This window comes from Mustela nigripes, chromosome 4 (assembly GCF_022355385.1).
Source record: "Mustela nigripes isolate SB6536 chromosome 4, MUSNIG.SB6536, whole genome shotgun sequence".
NCBI lineage: Eukaryota > Metazoa > Chordata > Mammalia > Carnivora > Mustelidae > Mustela > Mustela nigripes.
In genome coordinates, this window is record NC_081560.1 from 3,686,073 (window position 1) to 3,703,185 (window position 17,113).

General features: G+C 48.2%; 1 protein-coding gene across 2 annotated transcripts in view; it reads right to left on the bottom strand.

Moving 5' to 3' along the window:
* Positions 1–17,113, bottom strand: part of DPP6 (dipeptidyl peptidase like 6) — an 857,378-nt gene that overhangs the window by 769,400 nt on the left and 70,865 nt on the right. The window contains exon 1 of one of the 2 annotated variants that reach the window (XM_059396041.1): positions 6,153–6,494. The exons of the other annotated variant lie outside the window; for it this stretch is intronic. Coding sequence (XP_059252024.1) covers positions 6,153–6,203 — 51 coding nt within the window. The 5' untranslated portion in view covers positions 6,204–6,494. Of the gene's footprint in view, positions 1–6,152; positions 6,495–17,113 lie in introns of those variants that run through there. 2 annotated transcript variants of the gene reach the window in all.

Consider the following 17,113-nt stretch of genomic DNA (forward strand, 5'->3'; position numbering starts at 1 on the left):
CAAGGAACAGCCTGATGCCCTTGGATTTGTCAGAACCTTCCTGAGGACTGACGCTCCAGCCGATGCTGAGACCTATGGATCCAGATGGATTTTCAGACCTTCCAGCTCGCGAATGGACCCTCTCCCATCCTCAGGGGAGCCGCAGAGTAAAGGGAATGCTGACCACTTTCGTCCACGTGCACACTCTCAGCTCAGGATGTACGTGTCCTATGAAGTCTGGGACATGTTTTGCCTTGAGATCTAAAATGCGGTCCTATTAATCAAAGAAAATTGGCTTCTATAACCAAAATAGATCACAAACGCTTCCTCATTGCTGTACTTAAAGGAATGAAAGGAGAAAGAAAAAATAGGTCTGGAGTAAATTTATTTCTTTTCCCGCAAAAAGGATACCGAGTAGTGACTTAACTATGATGTTGTGATTTATAACAAATTTATTCACTTAACCCTTGAAGAACACAGGGGTTAGGAGCTCCTGCCGCCTGCACTGTCAAGAGTCTACATATGACCTTTAACTCCCCAAAAACTCACCTACTAAGAGCCTACTTTTGAGCAGGAGCCTTACCTATGACGTGGTTGATTAACATATATTTTGCATGTTATATGCGTCATTCACTGGCATGCTTATGATAAAGAGAGCTGAAGAATATGTTATTAAGAAAACCATAAGGAAGAGAAAATACATTCATAGCATTCTGCTGTATTTATTGGAAAAAACTCCATGTATGAATGGACTGTGCAACTCAAAGCTAAGTTGCTTGAGGGTCAGCTGGAGTTAGTCTGCACGCAGGGCTCACAGCTGCCAAAACCCCTAGAATGTCCAGAGCGACACAAGCAGTGGGGAGCACTTTTTGTCACACTACTTGATCCTCTGTCCTTTAGCGTCATCACGGGGAAACAGGGGTCTTATGATTCATAACCAGCCCCTTTCAGCTACAACTGAGCTTCTGTTCCCGTTTCCCACAAAGGATGCTGAAGGATGCCACTGCTTAGCCGGGGGAAGAGATACAGAGGGCAGGGTCTGGCAGGGTCCCACACGGGAGCTTTGGTCTTTAGGAAGTCCCCTAAGGATAGGGGCTGGTTGCCAGGGAAGCCAACCCATGTGATAAGAGGGTTGGAACCCCAGCCCCTGGGCAGGGGAGAGAAGCTAGAGATGGAATCCACGCCAACCACCAAAGACCTAACGAGTCACGCCTATGTGATGGGGCCTTCCTAAAAACCCAAAGGCCAGGGTATGGAGAACCTCTAGGATGGGGAACCAGAACGCAGCCAAGGCGGTGGGACCCCATACGTGGGGACAGAAACTCCAATGTCTGAAACCTTTCCACACCTCAGCTTCTGTGTGTCTTCATCTGGCTGGTCATTCATCACCTTTCACACCAGGGATCTAGTAAATAAGCTGGTGTCCCGAGGTCCATGAACCACCCCACCAAAGTAATGGATCCCGAGGAGAGGGTCCTGGGAACCCATCTGTCAGAAACACAGAAGGACCTGAACCAATTACAGTTGGTGTCTGAAATGGGGGCGGTGTTCTGGGACGGAGTCCTCAGCCTGTGGGAAGGGACGCTGCCTCCAGCTAGCAGCGCTGGAACAGAACTGGATTACAGGACATGCAGCTTTGGTATTGAAAAGACCACACATAATAACCCTTAAGAGAGCACAGGCTTCCCATGTTACTGTAGCTGTATGGGGGAAACACTGCACGCGTGGAATTCTCTCTTGCGTTAGCTGATGCACTAGAACTTGAAGGAGTTCTTAAACCAAGAAGAAAAAGAGTACAAAAAAAAAAAATCAGGGCCCTTTCTCACAAAGCCGTCTGTGCCAGGCATAGAAACGAGCCCCGGTCTGTGCATTTAATACAAGCACTCCCTTGGGTCTCGCGGTGCACAGCAACCGACCAGAGACGAACAGAAGATGCTATTGCTTGGGAATGTACCACCTCTTGGCAATAATTACACAGGGACATCCGAGGGCAAAAAGATGGACAAGTTCTGAGTCATGTCATTAGCCTGAGGCCAGGGCAGAGGAAAGAGAAACGACTGGGGTAGAGGAACAGCCGCTTAGCGCGTCTGCACGTCCCGACGTCAAGACCCAGGGCACAGTGGGGCAAGGGCCTGGGCAGGGAGAGGAGGCCAGCACTGTCAGCCAGCGTTTACTCTAGGTACTTCCTGAGACGCCCTGAGCTGACCATGCCTCGCTGGGTTTGGAGACGTCTCCCTGGAAACTTCCACAACTCTGGCTCCCTTTGTTTGACAGCTGAACTGTGTCAAGTCTTCCCAATCCTCTAGACCGTCTAAGAGGTGCGCTTGAGACGAATTCCCGTTCTGCTCGTTCGACCTGCACCGAGGACTCACCGAGATTTCGAGAGGAGTCCTGCCACAGGTTTGACGGTTTTGTGAAGGGAAGCCCAACAGCCAGGAAGGAGAGAAATGTGGGCAGAGGCACCGCCGCACGGGGACACACGGTGAGAATTCCCCAAACCTCGTGACCTTGCAAGAATTTTCGGAATCCATTTCAGGAAGGCAGATTCCTCCCAACGCGCACACTAGGTGCTCGCATTTAGAACCAAGATCACAGCCTTTATGTCCCCAGGGTGGCAGTCCGTAGAAGGAAGCAGGAGTGGTGTTCCCCATCGCCCTGAGACAGAGGGAAACTCTGCATCAGGAAAGGCTGTACCCTGGGAAATCACAAACCACAGTACATCGCTGGGCCCAAAAGCACTCAGCAATGGGGGTTGGGGGTCCCACACAAACCCCGGTAATTTATCTAAAAACCTTATAGTTTCCTCTGCTCACCAGGGATTATCACAAGTAGGGCAGCGGCGTTGGGAAGTCAGTCATACTGTTTAACCTAATCAATTCACAAACTATTCAAATGGCCTGGAAGAAAGCTCTTGCTTTAGGAGGTTCTGGTCCAGGGTTTTTACTCAACGTAAAAAGGGGAAGGCAAGATTGGAAAAGGTACTCGGCTCATGATATCACAGGTATCTCCAATCAGTGACCAAAGCCCTAAATTCAGTTCCAGGGACCACAGGAAAACATCCGCTTTCCCTATACAGGGAATCAATCCCCAGGCTGCAGATTGCATTTAAAACCCAAACCAAGCAACCAGGAGATTCTCAAAGCGTTCCTGAGGCTTGTGGACCCCCGACCTTCTGCATCTGGTCTCTGAACCTGCTCTCCACAAGTCTGGTCACCAAGGGTCCGCCTAACCCGCCATCTACCTGACGAGCCACCAACGTACCAAGGAAGGGGGAGACCATCCCACAGGGCTTAAGGCGGGTCCCCACGGCTTTTATTTTTAATGAACCTTTACTCAGTCTTTGCTGAGCACTCAGTGTCTGGGAAGAACTCGTGTGAGTGAAGTAGAAGAACTGAGCGTGACGTAATATCCTTCAGAGAATAAAATGTTCTCTTGCTCTTAGAACCTATCGCAAGAGGATATGGTTCTCCAGAAGAACCAGTGTGATTTAAGCAGCGGTTAAGGAAGTGCTGTATCAACATACTCATAACAGGGGAGGCTGGGCCGAAAATAACACACAAGTCACCCCTCCCCACGGATTTTCAAATGTAGCTTCTGTGAAAATCCAGTTATTTTTTAACCTAAATTCTGTTCTGGGAGAAACGGAAAATCTCAATCTCTTTCCCGAGAGTATTAAACTGCAGACAGAAAGTGCCATGCTTAGTCTGGGATTTTTTTTTTTTTTTTTTTGCCATGTTAGAAATTAAGTTTAGGAAATAGACTCCTCTCAAAAATTTAATCAGAAGTTATGAACTGGTTCCACCTTTCTGAGTACTTTTACTCACGTATTAACCCCAAATGGGATTAGGCAGTATGCCAAGCCATGTGCCTTCCCTCGGTCCCCCGTCACAGGGACACACTTCTAAAGGAAGGTGGGAAGAATGAAGCCTTCGGGAAGATTCCAGCACCTGAACGCCAGTCAGGTTGCCGGGGGGAAGGCTTTGCCAGTCATCCAACCCGAGACAGGCGGTGCTGAACAAGGCTTCCAGGATGACTGATGAGGAACGAAGGATCCAAATGCACCCAAACAACAATGTAAGTGAAAAAAAAAAAAAAAAAGATCACGCTATTAAAGCTGCGTGGGTTTCGTTGGAGTCACATAAGGTACAAACAGGACCACAGAGGCAGCATTACCAACACATGGACTGACAGAACACAGAAGAAACCCTGACGAAGTCTGGACCTCATTCTGAGGCCAGCCACGAGCCTCAAACCATGACTGGTTCCTGTAGAATTTGCTAGACACAGTGCAACTTGTCCTAATTCTACTTACGGACAGCAGACAGCAAGGAAGCGATGCAGGGAGCCGAGGAAACATCTCTATTCAGACTGTGAGTGCAAAACCCCTTCCGTCCTTATCCTCAGAAGTAAACCCAGAGAGGGAGTAGTGGGACGGAGGACTCCACAAGCTTTTTGGATAGAACATAAAGATGTTGCTAGAGCTCCACATGCCAGCTAAGTCATAAGAAGAAACACCTGTCTGACAACAGATTTAGGTAATGAATCAATAATGTGTCATTATATTACCAATAAAGTTAATTCAAATTCTTTCTTCTGCCTCAGTCCTAAATATGTAGGTTTTACTAGCACATGATGGCATAATATAAAAAGGGAATTATGGGTGCAGGTGGGAATTTAATTGGAAAACATTACTCCACACACGTTTCTGCCCTGTTTATAAAAAAAAAAAAAAAAAAGAGCTGAACAGCACAATGACTAAAAAGGGAGTGGGAGAGTTAGGGAAACATGTATTTTCACAAACAAGCAATTGGGTCAGTCAGCCGCAGAACGCACAAACAGAAGAAGTTCCTTGAGTGAGGGGCTTATCTTTGGGGACTGGGGGAGGGGTCCCACAAAATAATCCCCTGGATGCAGTTCCTGCTCTCCCAGAGCGATCCTGAGTGGAACAGTACAACCTCAGGCCAGAAGTCCAGCTCTGAACAGGGCTAGCTCCGGCCTCAGCCAGGCAACAGGTGCCTTGCCGTGGGTGTGGCTAACCCAGCCGGATATGTGTTCAATTAGAATGCATTTTTCATTTCTTGCCTCTTTCTGTTTAAAGCAAGACCTCAAAATGGATCACCAACTGGGTTATCCCAAACACACCTCCCGCTACCTGACCCTTCCTCCCAGGACCTGGACCCAACCCACCTCCCAAACAACTCTAGACCAAGAGCCTGAAAGCATCCCTGCATTTCCAGCTGTACTCGGAAAACCAGCATGCCAATCCCCATCTCATGAATAAAAAAATAAAAATAAAAATAGGGACCCTCCTCCTAATCGTTCTGCACCAACACCGAAAGGGTTAAACGCCACCCAAATAAACACGCACAGGCACACACACAATTTCCACAGAACAAGATGGCAACCTCCTCGTCCTCGCCAGGAGGTTCCAGCACCCTGACCCCCTCGACCCCACAACCCCGGGGCGCCGGGGACCAGGCGGCCAGAGCGCTGCAGGCGGGTCGCAGGGCGCAGGCGAGGGGGTGGCGCGCTGGGAGGCGGATCGCCGGGGTCCCCGAGTTAGCAAAGTTGTGCCTGGGAAGACAGCCCCTGGCCCTGGAGCCCTGAGCTTCCCGCCACCCAGAGGGGGTCTCCGGGCGCACGGCGATTCTCGGGGGATGCCTGGCCGTTGTCACGCTCGCTGGCACAGTCAGCGCTTTGGGGGAGCAGGGCCCCGCCGGACAGGCGCCGCCCCGAGTGTGCCAGAGGCTCGCTCAACCCAACAGGTCTCGGGCTCCGGGGACGAGCAGCCCCGAGGCCGCGCGGGCATCAGGGCCCCGGGCCCTCCCCCCGCCGCCGCCACCTCGTCTCTCCGCCGGGGCCCCCAGGGCAGCCCCGGGGGTCGGCTTGGAACTCGGGCCGCCCCGCGGCCGCCGCCCCTTCCTCGCCTCGCACACCCACCCCGGGCCGCGAGCCCCACGCGCGGAGGACAGGCACGGCGACCCCGCGAAGTTGCGATGTGCAAACAGGCGGCCGCCCCTCGGCACCCTGGCGGCCGCCCCGGGGCTCGGGTGGGAACCGGGGACGGCGCCGCCGCGGGTCGCGGTCAGCCCGGCGGCTCGCGGGGACAGGAGACCCCCGCCCCGCTCCGCACCGCGGGCGCCCGGACCGCGCGCCTCGCCCGCCGGACTCACCATCACGTTGCCCTGCATCTTCGCGGTCTTGATCATCGCCTTCTCCTTCATCTCTCCCCAAGTCTGCAGCGACTTCTGGCCCCGGGAAGAGTAACTTAATCCATTGTCCCGGCGGCGAGCGGAGACCGCGCCGGCGACCGCGGGGTGGAGTTGGCTTGGAAGAACCCCCAGTTCCTGCCGGTCTCCGGTGTCCGCACCTCGGCCCGCCCTCGCCTCTGCCCGGCGGATCACAATAGCGATCAACTCTTTCGGCCGCCGCGAGAGAGGCAGGGAAAGCCGGAGGGGAGGGCGCGCGGGGCGCCGCGGGTTCCGCAGAAGCCGGCGGCCGGGGGCCGGGAGGGGGGCCGGCTGCGAGCCGAGCGGGCGCGGGCGCGGGCGCGGGCGGGGGGCCGGCTCCGACCGCGTGCGTGTCCGGCGGTGGCCGTCAGCGCTCCGCCAGCCACAGCGGCGCGGACCCGAGAGGCGCACGCGGGGACCCCGGCGGCGCCGGCGACCCGGGGCTCCTCCGGCAGGCAGCGCGGGGCGCGCCGGTGGCCGCACTTGTCCCTAAGGGCGGGGGGCCCAGCGGGGCGACGGCGACGCCAGGGGCGGGCGGGCGTGTGTGTGTGTGTGTGTGTGTGCGTGTGTGTGTGCGCGCGTGCGCGCGCGTTCGCACCGGGGGCTCTGCCAGGACTGGGCTGGATCCGGAAGCCTCTGGAGGCAGCAGGAGGACGCGAACCCACGCTATTTGGGTAGAGCCGGGAGCCCCTCCACCCACACCGGCCCTGGGGAGACGCCCCCTCCCCGGGAGGCCGCGTGTGTGCGCGCGTCGCCGGCACGCTCGGTTCTACGAACGTGCACCAAGGTGATGTCCGCGGGCGCAGCTGCCGCCGCCTGCGCCCCCCTCCGGCTGCGCCCGCGGGAAGGAGGCAGCGGCCGGGCAGAGCCAGGCGCGCCCAGCCGGTCGGCCGCCAGTGTGGCGAAGCGGAGGGGGACGTGGAGGGCAGGCCGGGGATGGCAGCTCAGAAATAATGTTGTTGCGAGTTACTGGGGGACACACGTTGCGTCGCCATGGTTGCGCCCCGGGTCTGCATCCGACTCCGCCGCCGCGGCAGCTCCTGGCACGGACGCCCTCCCGCGGCGCACCTGGCCACCCCCGCTCCCTTCCCCGCGGGCCTCCGCCCAGCCGCGGCCCCTCCGGCGCCTTTGTGTCTTCGCGTCGGGTCCCTGGGCTTCCTACCGCCCGGCCCGGCGCCCCTGGGTCTGCCTGGCCCGGGAACCACTGGGGCGGGCCGTTCGCCCGGGCCCAACCCGGCTCCCATTCCTCCGCCCCAAGGGCAGGTTGCACCGGGACCGCGCCCTGGGCACCGCGATCCCCACCCCTGGGCGCTTCTCGGATTAATCAATCACCGCCTCGGGTTCGCCCCTGGACACACACGGACGCGCGCTCCCGAGAGCGCGCACGCAGAGGGGGGTCAAATTCAAGTGCTGACCAAGCCCGGCCGCTGCCAGGAGCCCACAGAGGATGTCTCCCGGCGCTGCGGCATTCCTCCACGGGCGACCAGGGCGCTCCAAGACCGGATGTGGACCTGCCTCGAGGGACAGGGAAGCATCAAGCTTGAACTCACACGTGTGTGTGTGTGTGCGCGCGCGTGTGCCCGCGCGTGCGCGCGCCCTCGCCTGGGGGGCCGTGGCGACAGTGAGAGGCTGGGAGGGGTCTGAGAAGCTTTTCCTTTTTTTTTTTTTTTTTTTTGCATTAACAAAAAAATTACATGTAAGAATGAGTAAGACGCCACTTTTGAACCCGCAGTGAAGCAGAAAAATCAGAGAAATTCCAACAGTAATTGTATGTAAATTACCCACAATGCCTTCAAACATGCACTTATTAGACATTATACATAATGTCTAGATTAGCACACGCAAGTGTTGGTTTACACGTGAAAACTACCTGTTACTAATGATTTGGCTTAAGAATTAGGTGTAAGAAATTAGTGAACCAAATCTGAATGCTTGAAAAGTAGCTTTTAGAGAACATGGATTAGTATTTGCCGGGACCCTGGAAGGCAGGCGAACATTCCTGCCTTTGGGTTTCATAAGCGCTCACCTTCTGTGTTAGGTTTCTCAGGGACAGCCTTTCTCCAGAAATGACATCCGCACAGATCCTCTCTGTACGACTGAGCTTTACACTAAACCCAGCCCACTGTAGACAAGAAATATCACCAACGTAAACTGATTTTAAGCAATATTAAGTTGGCGCTTTCCCTTCATGTAAGCGGTATTAATTCATTTGATACTTCTTTTCCTCTTTCCCAGCAAGAACAAGCCAGTCGTACTGTCCCCGTGGAACCTGCCTTCCCCCGCCCGTCACCACATGATGGAGTAAGGAGGGAAAATCAAGAGGACGGGCCCCAAATTTTTAACCTGCCATTGTCATAATTCCCTTTATCTCTGCAAATGGGAAGTAGAGTAACATGGATTAAACTTTAAATCAATAATAAATCTGTGAACTGACTGAATGTCTTCCCCGAGCCCCCCAAACTGTCAGTCAAAACCGCTAGTGTGGGGCATCTGTGTCCTATCCACGCAGGGCCTCGGCAGAAAGACCCACAGAAATGACAGCGCTGAAAGCAGGCGTAAAGGGGGAACGCTGCTGGGACTGAGAGAAAGCAGCTCTGAGCGACCGGGAGGGAACCTTTACTCTTGCAACTCCTCCGCCTTTAGCTGTTGATGGGTGGAAAGCTGGACAGATAAAGAAGGATCCAGGGGCCCCTGGGTGGTTCAGCGGGTTAAGCCCCTGCCTTCCGCTCCGGTCATGATCTCAGGGTCCTGGGATCGAGCCCTGCACTGGGCTCTCTGCTCAGCAGGGAGCCTGCTTCCCTCTCTCTCTCTGCCTGCCTCTCTGCCTACTTGTGATCTCTCACTCTCTGTCTCAAATAAATAAATAAATAAAAATTTTTAAAAAAAGAAGAAGAAGAAGATCCAGAAGAAGGAAAGAAGCCAAGAGTTTAAGGGGAAAAAAATGTTTAAAATAGGAAGCTTCACCACCGTCATATTAGTTTCAGATATGCCTTAGATGAAGGCATATCTGAAGATGGCCTTGTTGGATTAGAACCGCTCTCGCAACATTGGCTCCTGGGTTCAGTCTTTGTCATTTACTTCCTGCTTCCCTCCCAGTCTGCAAGACGAGCATGTTTACCCCATTTTCCTCGTCTGTGTCCGTCAGGTTACGGCGCACAGACCTGCTGCCTTGCAGAGTGCCTGCATCCCATTCAGCTTGGCTTACTGCTCATCCATGGACCTCTGCTTCCTTCTGGAAGGCTTAAGAAACTGACTCACATGAATTGATCCATGTCAAGATCCGCAGTCAGCAAGCTGGTGGTCCAAGAGAAGGAATGGTTTAAGTTCCAGTCCACAAGTCAGGGGATTCAAGACTGAAGAAGAGCTTTTCCATTTGAGTCCAAAGACAGGAAAAAGCTGGCGTCCCAGCTCAAAGCAGTCAGGAAAAAGGACTGCCCACTTCATAAGCTTTTGTTGTTCTACTCAAGTCTTCAGCTGATTGGATGAGGTCCACCCACATCAAGGAATGTAATTGGTTTTACTCAGTCTACCATTCCAATGGTATTCTTATCCAGAAACACCCAGAATCACATTTGACCAATAAACCCCACACCCCATGGCCCCGTCAGGTTGACTTAAAAAATGAACCAGCACAGTCCAGGGGGAAAGAGTGATTACTCCTACCACAAGCTAATCTTTTTCTCGCAGATTAAGTCATCGCCAACGTTCATTAAAATATGAGCTTTCTTACTGCATTGAAAATATTCATTCTCTATAACTTGATTTACCCTGAAATATTTGGGAAGGTATATTATGGAAAGAAATGAGAGCTGTCAGTATTAATTTTACAAAATATACAGGTGTCACAATGAATTTGAGAAAGCATTTAGGAATTAAATTAACTGAAGACATGTAGCAACACTAATGATATACCAAGCACAGTGGTTTTATTATGGAAAAAAGTCCTTGTCCTCAATATGTTCACAGAATCTGGTGGGAGACACCAAAATTAACAATACTGACAACAACCACAGTAAGAACACATAGAGGATACAAGAATATAACGGCTTGTGGATGTTTGGGCAAATATCAGAGAAAACTAAAACAAGAACGGGATGGCTGAGATATATCCCAAAGTCGTCACGTAAAGGTAGACAGCAGGGACCTGGAGGCGAGGAGGGGAGAGCCGGCAGAGGAACCCCACGAGTAGCTGGGAAAGCTAATGCAGGGGAGCAGGGGTGGATAATGGGGGTGGCAGTGGAGAGACACTTCGAGACCGCAGTGAGGGCCCCGTAAGCCACCACTTACGGGAAAGGCAGTGCCGAGGTCCAGGCACTGAGCTGGAGACTAACACAGTCGGAGCCACCATGAACCTCCTCAAATGTCCCCTACAAAGGCAAGTGGCAAGACGACACAGAAATCCTGCAGGAAGTTTGAGCAGGAACAGTAGGGATGTGGACATTGTGGCAAGCGGTTTGGATGAGGATCCATCAGCTATAAAATGGATCATCCGTATAAAACTACAAGTCTGAGGTCACCGCATCCCGCACCTGGCATACTTCCCGCCTGTTCCTTCACGCGGTGCACTGGCACATGACCAAGACGTGGAAACCACATTTAGTATCAGCTCAGTGATGACGGAATATTAAATTGCTATGTTGGCCACTTCAACTCTGACCATGCTTACAGCTAGAATAGCACCTAGAACTCATCACACACTCATATCTATGTCCGCCTGCCTGTACCACATTCAGGGTATCAAATGTCACACTTCTCTTTGACCCCTTGTGCTCTCAAACTGTGACTGATAGAGACGAGGTGTCCAAGGGGTGTCTGGGTATCTCAGTTGAGCATCTGACTCTTGATCTCAGCTCAGGTCATGATCTCAAGGTCACAAGATGGACCCCTGCCTTGACCCACATGCAATAGCTCCCCACTCAGAGGGGAGTCTGCTTCCCCTCTCCCTCTGCCCCTCCCTATCGCCTGTGAGTACTTTCTCTCTCTCTCTCTCTCTCTCAAATAAATAAAACTTATAAGAAAAAAAAAGTAGGTGTTCAATACATGTTTCTGGAACAAATGGACCGAGGAATGAGGGGACATCCGTACCACGGTCTCTCTTCCACGGCGCTCTCAACGAAGAACTGACATCACACAGTATTTAAATAAATCTCATTTTTAAAATTTATTTTATTTTATTTTTAAGACTTTATTTATTTATTTGACAGACAGAGATCACAAGTAGACAGAGAGGCAGGCAGACAGAGAGGTGGAAACAGGCTCCCTGCAGAGCAGAGAGCCCAACACGGGGTTCGATTCCCGGACACTGAGATCATGACCTGAGCTGAAGGCAGAGGCTTTAACTCACTGAGCCACCCAGGTGCCCCAAATCTCTCTTTCTTTAAACCTGGTTACATTGCTCTATTGACAGAAAAGTTATCTGAGAAATCCCAAGTATGTATATAAACAACCCTCCAGATTTGATTAGAAGACCTTTATCTCTGGCAATGTTTCACTTTGCCAAAACAGACCAAGAGTCAAGGAAATTATCTGAGTTGATCGTTGATTGCTGTCTCTGGCCTTGCTTAATCCAGCAGGGTTATTTACTGGATCCATGGAAATCACCAACGTCTCAGGGAAAAAAGAATAATTCTGACCCAATCCTTTCCATGAGATAGGCGTGGTGGCCCACTATGTCAGATCATAGACTTGAATGGAGCAAAATACTGAGTTCAGAGTCTTTTTCTCCCCACACTTGTCTCTGAACAATACTGCTTGTGCTCTACTGCATAACCTGCCACGGACGACTGGTAGCACAGAGGATGGAGAAGCTGGGCTCCATATCCGTGGTCACACTACACTTCTCAACATTCCGGGTTCCCCCCATCCCGACCATTTCAACCACTCAGCTAATCCTGAGTCCTTACTCAATGTTCGTTAACACCTCTTGACCCGCGCGGTATCTTCCTGCTATGAAATACCTTATGAAGGAAGGGTAAGAAGTTTTAAACTATTGATAGCTCTTTTATACATTAAGAATAGCTCTATAAAGCAGCTTTGTAGATGAGCAAATTATTAGAAAATAAAAGCAGCTAAATGTAGGAGAATCCTATTATCCTTAGGCGATGTGGAATGCCTTTATATAACATCTATTTCATGGAACCAGTAGAGCAGAATATATATTTTAGGATTCCTGTGGAATCTCTTACAGAAGAGAAATGACCCAACACTTATGAACCAAAAGTAATGGACAAAGAAAGTGTATTTAGGCAGAGAGGGATTTTAATTTACTTGTAAGATGTTGCAGCCAGTTATAGAGCTGGAAACACGGAGACCTCTTGACTTCTGCTGGGATTCTTTTCACTGAGCCCAAGAATATGCGTGCCCAAAAAGAAATGAAAAACCTGGTAAAAGGACACCTGTCTCAGTAATCAAGAAAAGCCCATCCTACGTGTTCTGGAGTTTCGAGTCCAATTGAGAATCGATAGTTGCAGCATATACACAACACCTATTATTTCCTCCCTGCTAAAACTGCCACAGGCATATCATCTAGAAACAAGGTTGACTGTTTCATTTTTCAACAAAAATAATATTAACTCAAAGCCACAATGAACTGCCATTTCATACCCACTAAAGCTGCTATAATAAAAATGTCAGATAATAAGTGTTGGTGAGGATGTAGAAAAATTTGAACCTCTGTGTGTTACTGGTGGATGCGTAAAACGGTACCACTGCTGTGCAGAACCATCTGGCCATTCCTCAAAGGGTCGGGCATAAAGTTACCATTTGACCCCGCAGTTCCAACCCGGGTGTATATACTCAAGAGAAGTGAAAACATATGCTCACCAAAACTCGTCCGGAGACGTGCAGGGGGCAGAACACAAATGTTCAGAGCAGCATTATCTACAATAGGCAAAAGGGGGAAAACCCCAAAAGTCCATCAACGAATGAATAATAAGGTAAATGGCATATTCCTATACAATGATATTATTCAGACATAAAAGGAATTAAGTACTGGTTCATGCTACAGCATAAAGGAATCTTATGAACATTTAATGTTACGTGAAAGAAGCCAGTCACAAAAGACCACAGAGTGTATGATTCCATTCACATGAAATGTCCAGAATAGGAAAATCTAAACAGAGAGAGAGGTAGTTACTGGACTGGGTAGGAAGGGGCAGTTGTGGTGACCATGGATCTGAAGTGACCACAAAAGGATACAAAGACATTCTTTTAGGGGTGATGAAACACTCTAAGATTGACAGCTGCTCAATTCTGTACACATGCTAAAAAATACTGAGTTGTACACTTAGAAAGGGTGGGCTTCCTTGTGCAAAAGTCATCTCATTGAAACTATTTTTTAAAAGACTATGAGGGAAAAAAATGAATAAAAATAAATAAAAAGACTACAAGTGAAGAGAAGGAAAAGCCTAAGAGCATTTTGCACTTAGAAGGTTTTAAAATTTTAACTTAGAGACTAAAATTGAAAATAAAAGGCTACTGCATATGGGAACATCTATATAATAAAATATGAAATGCAAATTGTGTCAAAAGACTAACAAAGTCTTATTTTAAGTGGAAATAAAACATTTAAGGTAGAATATCTTAATTAACTATCATTTAAGATAAATCCATGTTCTTATACATGTATTTTTCTATAAATTGTTTACTCATAATATTTGCTCATCCCCTTCCCCCCCCCCCCGCTGGTCTTTTATTAATTTGCATTTTTAGCACAAGAAATTTGACTCTTGAGGACATGTATTTTAAGTAGCATGTTATTCATTTGTTGTTTAGTTTTAAACTACTTTAGTTGTATAAGTATTATGAATATGTTCCAAATTGTTTTAATGCATTAAGATTGACTTTTGACTTGCTAAGATATTTGAAGAAATCTAAAATATAAAAAAACAATGTCGAGACCACCGAAGCTAGCTTGTTTCCTTTGCAAGTGCAAACACAGCCTGAGTTTGTATCTGCAATTTCCCTTAGGAAAACAAAAATTCTAGGAGAAAATATTTTAGGCATTATTTAGGCAGAGCTTCTAAAACCAAAACAAAAGACAAAACCCCAGACTCTAAGTTAAGAATTAGCTAGGTCTCTTTTGTGAGGTCAGCCCTGAGTGAAGTGAAGCTGACAATAAAAATGGCATTAGCTGTTGTTAAAGATGACAGACGTACAACCAGAAATTTAGAACTGAGATGTCGGAGTAGAGCCTGTATCAGATCTGACTTTGATGTTGATGGGCCAATGGCTGTGGGCAAATGACCACAGTTCTCCCAGCTTTGGTAGGTCAGCAAGGGTTATTAAAGGAAAGGCCCTTCCTACCAACCAACCTACCTACCTACCAACCTACCTTCCTTCCTTCTTTCTTTTGTCTTTTAAAATCTTATTCCATATTTTCTAACTGCATCTATAATAAATCCCTCCTGTTTTTTTTTTTTAATAATTTTTCTTCCCCTCCTTTTCATCTTTCTCCTCCCCTTTATTTCTCAAGTCCAAAGGAAGACTCAACAAAGTAGTAATGGAGATGGGGGACCTCAACACAGTAAAGGCCACATATGACAGCCCAGAGCTGACATCATACTCAATGGTGAAAAACTGAAACCTTTCCTATAAGATCAGAAATGAGACAAAGATGCCCACTCTTGCCACTTTTACTCAGCAGAGTATTGAAAGTTGTAACCACAGCATTTAGGCAGGAAAAAGAAATAAAAGTCATCCAAATTGAAAAGGAGGAGGTAAAACCCTCTCTATTTGCAGATGACATCATACTATATATATATAAAACCCTAACGATTCCACCAAAGGAATTATTTAGGCAGAGCCACCAAGTTTTTAGTTAGCACTAAAAACTAAATCATTAAATTTGCACAATGCAAAATTAATATACAGAAATCTGTTGCATTTCTATACATCAATAATGAACTAACAGAAAGAGAAATGAAAAATATAATCCCATTTACAATCACATCAGAAAGAATAAAACAGGAATAAATATAACCAAGGAGGTAAAAAGTTACACACTGAAAATTATGACAATGATAGAAGAAATTGAAGAAGACACAAAAAAATGGAAAGTTATTCCATACTCATGGATTCCACTAATAGAATTAATATTCTTAAAATGTCTATTCTCCCCAAAGCAACATGCAATCCCTATCAAAATCCCAATGGTATTTTCCCACAGAATAATAACAAAGAATTTTTAAATTTCTGTGGAACCACAAAAGACCCAAATAGCCAAAGCAATCTTTTTTTTTTAAACAAACAATCTTATTTATTTGAGAGAGAGAGAGCACAAGCAGGGGGAGGGGCAGAGGGAGAGGGAGAAGCAGACTCCCTGCTGAGCAGGGAGCCTGACACGGGATCGATCCCAGGACCCTGGGATCATGACCTGAGCCAAAGGAAGATGCTTAACAAACTGAACTATCCAGAAGGTCCTAGCCAAAACAGTCTTGAGAAAGAACAAAAGTGGAGGTATCACACACCCTGATTTCAAACTATACTACAAAACTATAGTATTTAGAACAGTTTGGTACGGGCATAAAAACAGACACACAGACCAACAGAGAAGAATAGAAAACCCAGAAATAAACCCATGATTATATGGTCAATTAATTACAGCCAAGGAACCAAGAATATAGAATAAAGACAGTCTGTTCAATAACAATGCGGGTAAACTGGACAGTAACATGCGAAAAATGAAACTGGGCCACTTTCTTCACCATACAAAACACTAAGTCAAAATGGATTCAAGACTTGATGAAAAACCCGAAACCATAAAGCTCTTAGAAGAAAACAGAGGTGATAAACTCCTTAACACCAGGCTTGTGATCACTGGCTTTGGATGTGACACCAAAAGAAAAGATAACAACAGGTGGGAGCACATCAAATTAAAAAGCTTTTTGCACCGCCAAGGGAACCATCAACAAAAGGAAAAGGCAATTGACTAAATGTGAGGCAGTATTGGCAAATCATATCGACTAAGGGGTAGATCCAAAATACGTAAAGAACTCATACAACTCAACAGCAAAAATAAACAATTTGGTTTAAAAAGTGGGTAGAGGATCTGAATTGAATCTTCCCAAGAAGACGTATGGATGTACGCAGCTACATGAAAAGATGTTCAACGTGCCTAATGGCCAGGGAAATGCAAATCAAAACCACAAGGAGATATTACCTTACACCTGCTACAAAGACATTATCGAAAAGATAAGAAGTAGCGAGCGCTGGGAGGAGGTGGAGGAAAGGGGACCCTCATGCTGGTGGGAATGTAATTGGTGCCAGATGCTACGGAGAATAATACGAAAAGAACTAAAGACAGAACTACTGTATGATCCAGCAATTCCACTTCCGGATACTCACCCGAAGAAAGCGGAAACACTGACTTGGAAGGACACCTGCACCCCCGTGTTCACTGAGACGTTCTTCACAACAGCCAAGTTAGAGACAAACCTCAACGTCCACTGACGGCTGAACAGGTAAAGAATGACATTCTGAGAGGACGACGCTAATGAAATAAACCAGACAGAGAGAGAAAGACAAATACCGTATGATCGAATCTGTGGAAGTGTAAAAAGATAAAAATAAAAATACAAGATCAAGGATACAGAGAACAGACCGGAGAGTTGCCAAAGGCAGGGGTCAGAGATGCACAAAGTGGGAGAAGGCAGTCAAAAGGTGCAACCTTCCAGGTACGTGATAACTAAGCACCGGAGAGGTGATGCAAAGCAGCGCAGCTATAATTAATAATACTGAATCGTGTAATTGGAAGTTGCGAAGAGAATAAATCTTTAAAGTTCTCAATGTAAGAAAAGGATTCTGTAACTCTATATGGCGCTGGATGTTAAAACTGAACTTACTGTGGGGATCACTTCGCAATATCTACAAATATTTGTCATTATGTTGTACACCTGAAACGTAAC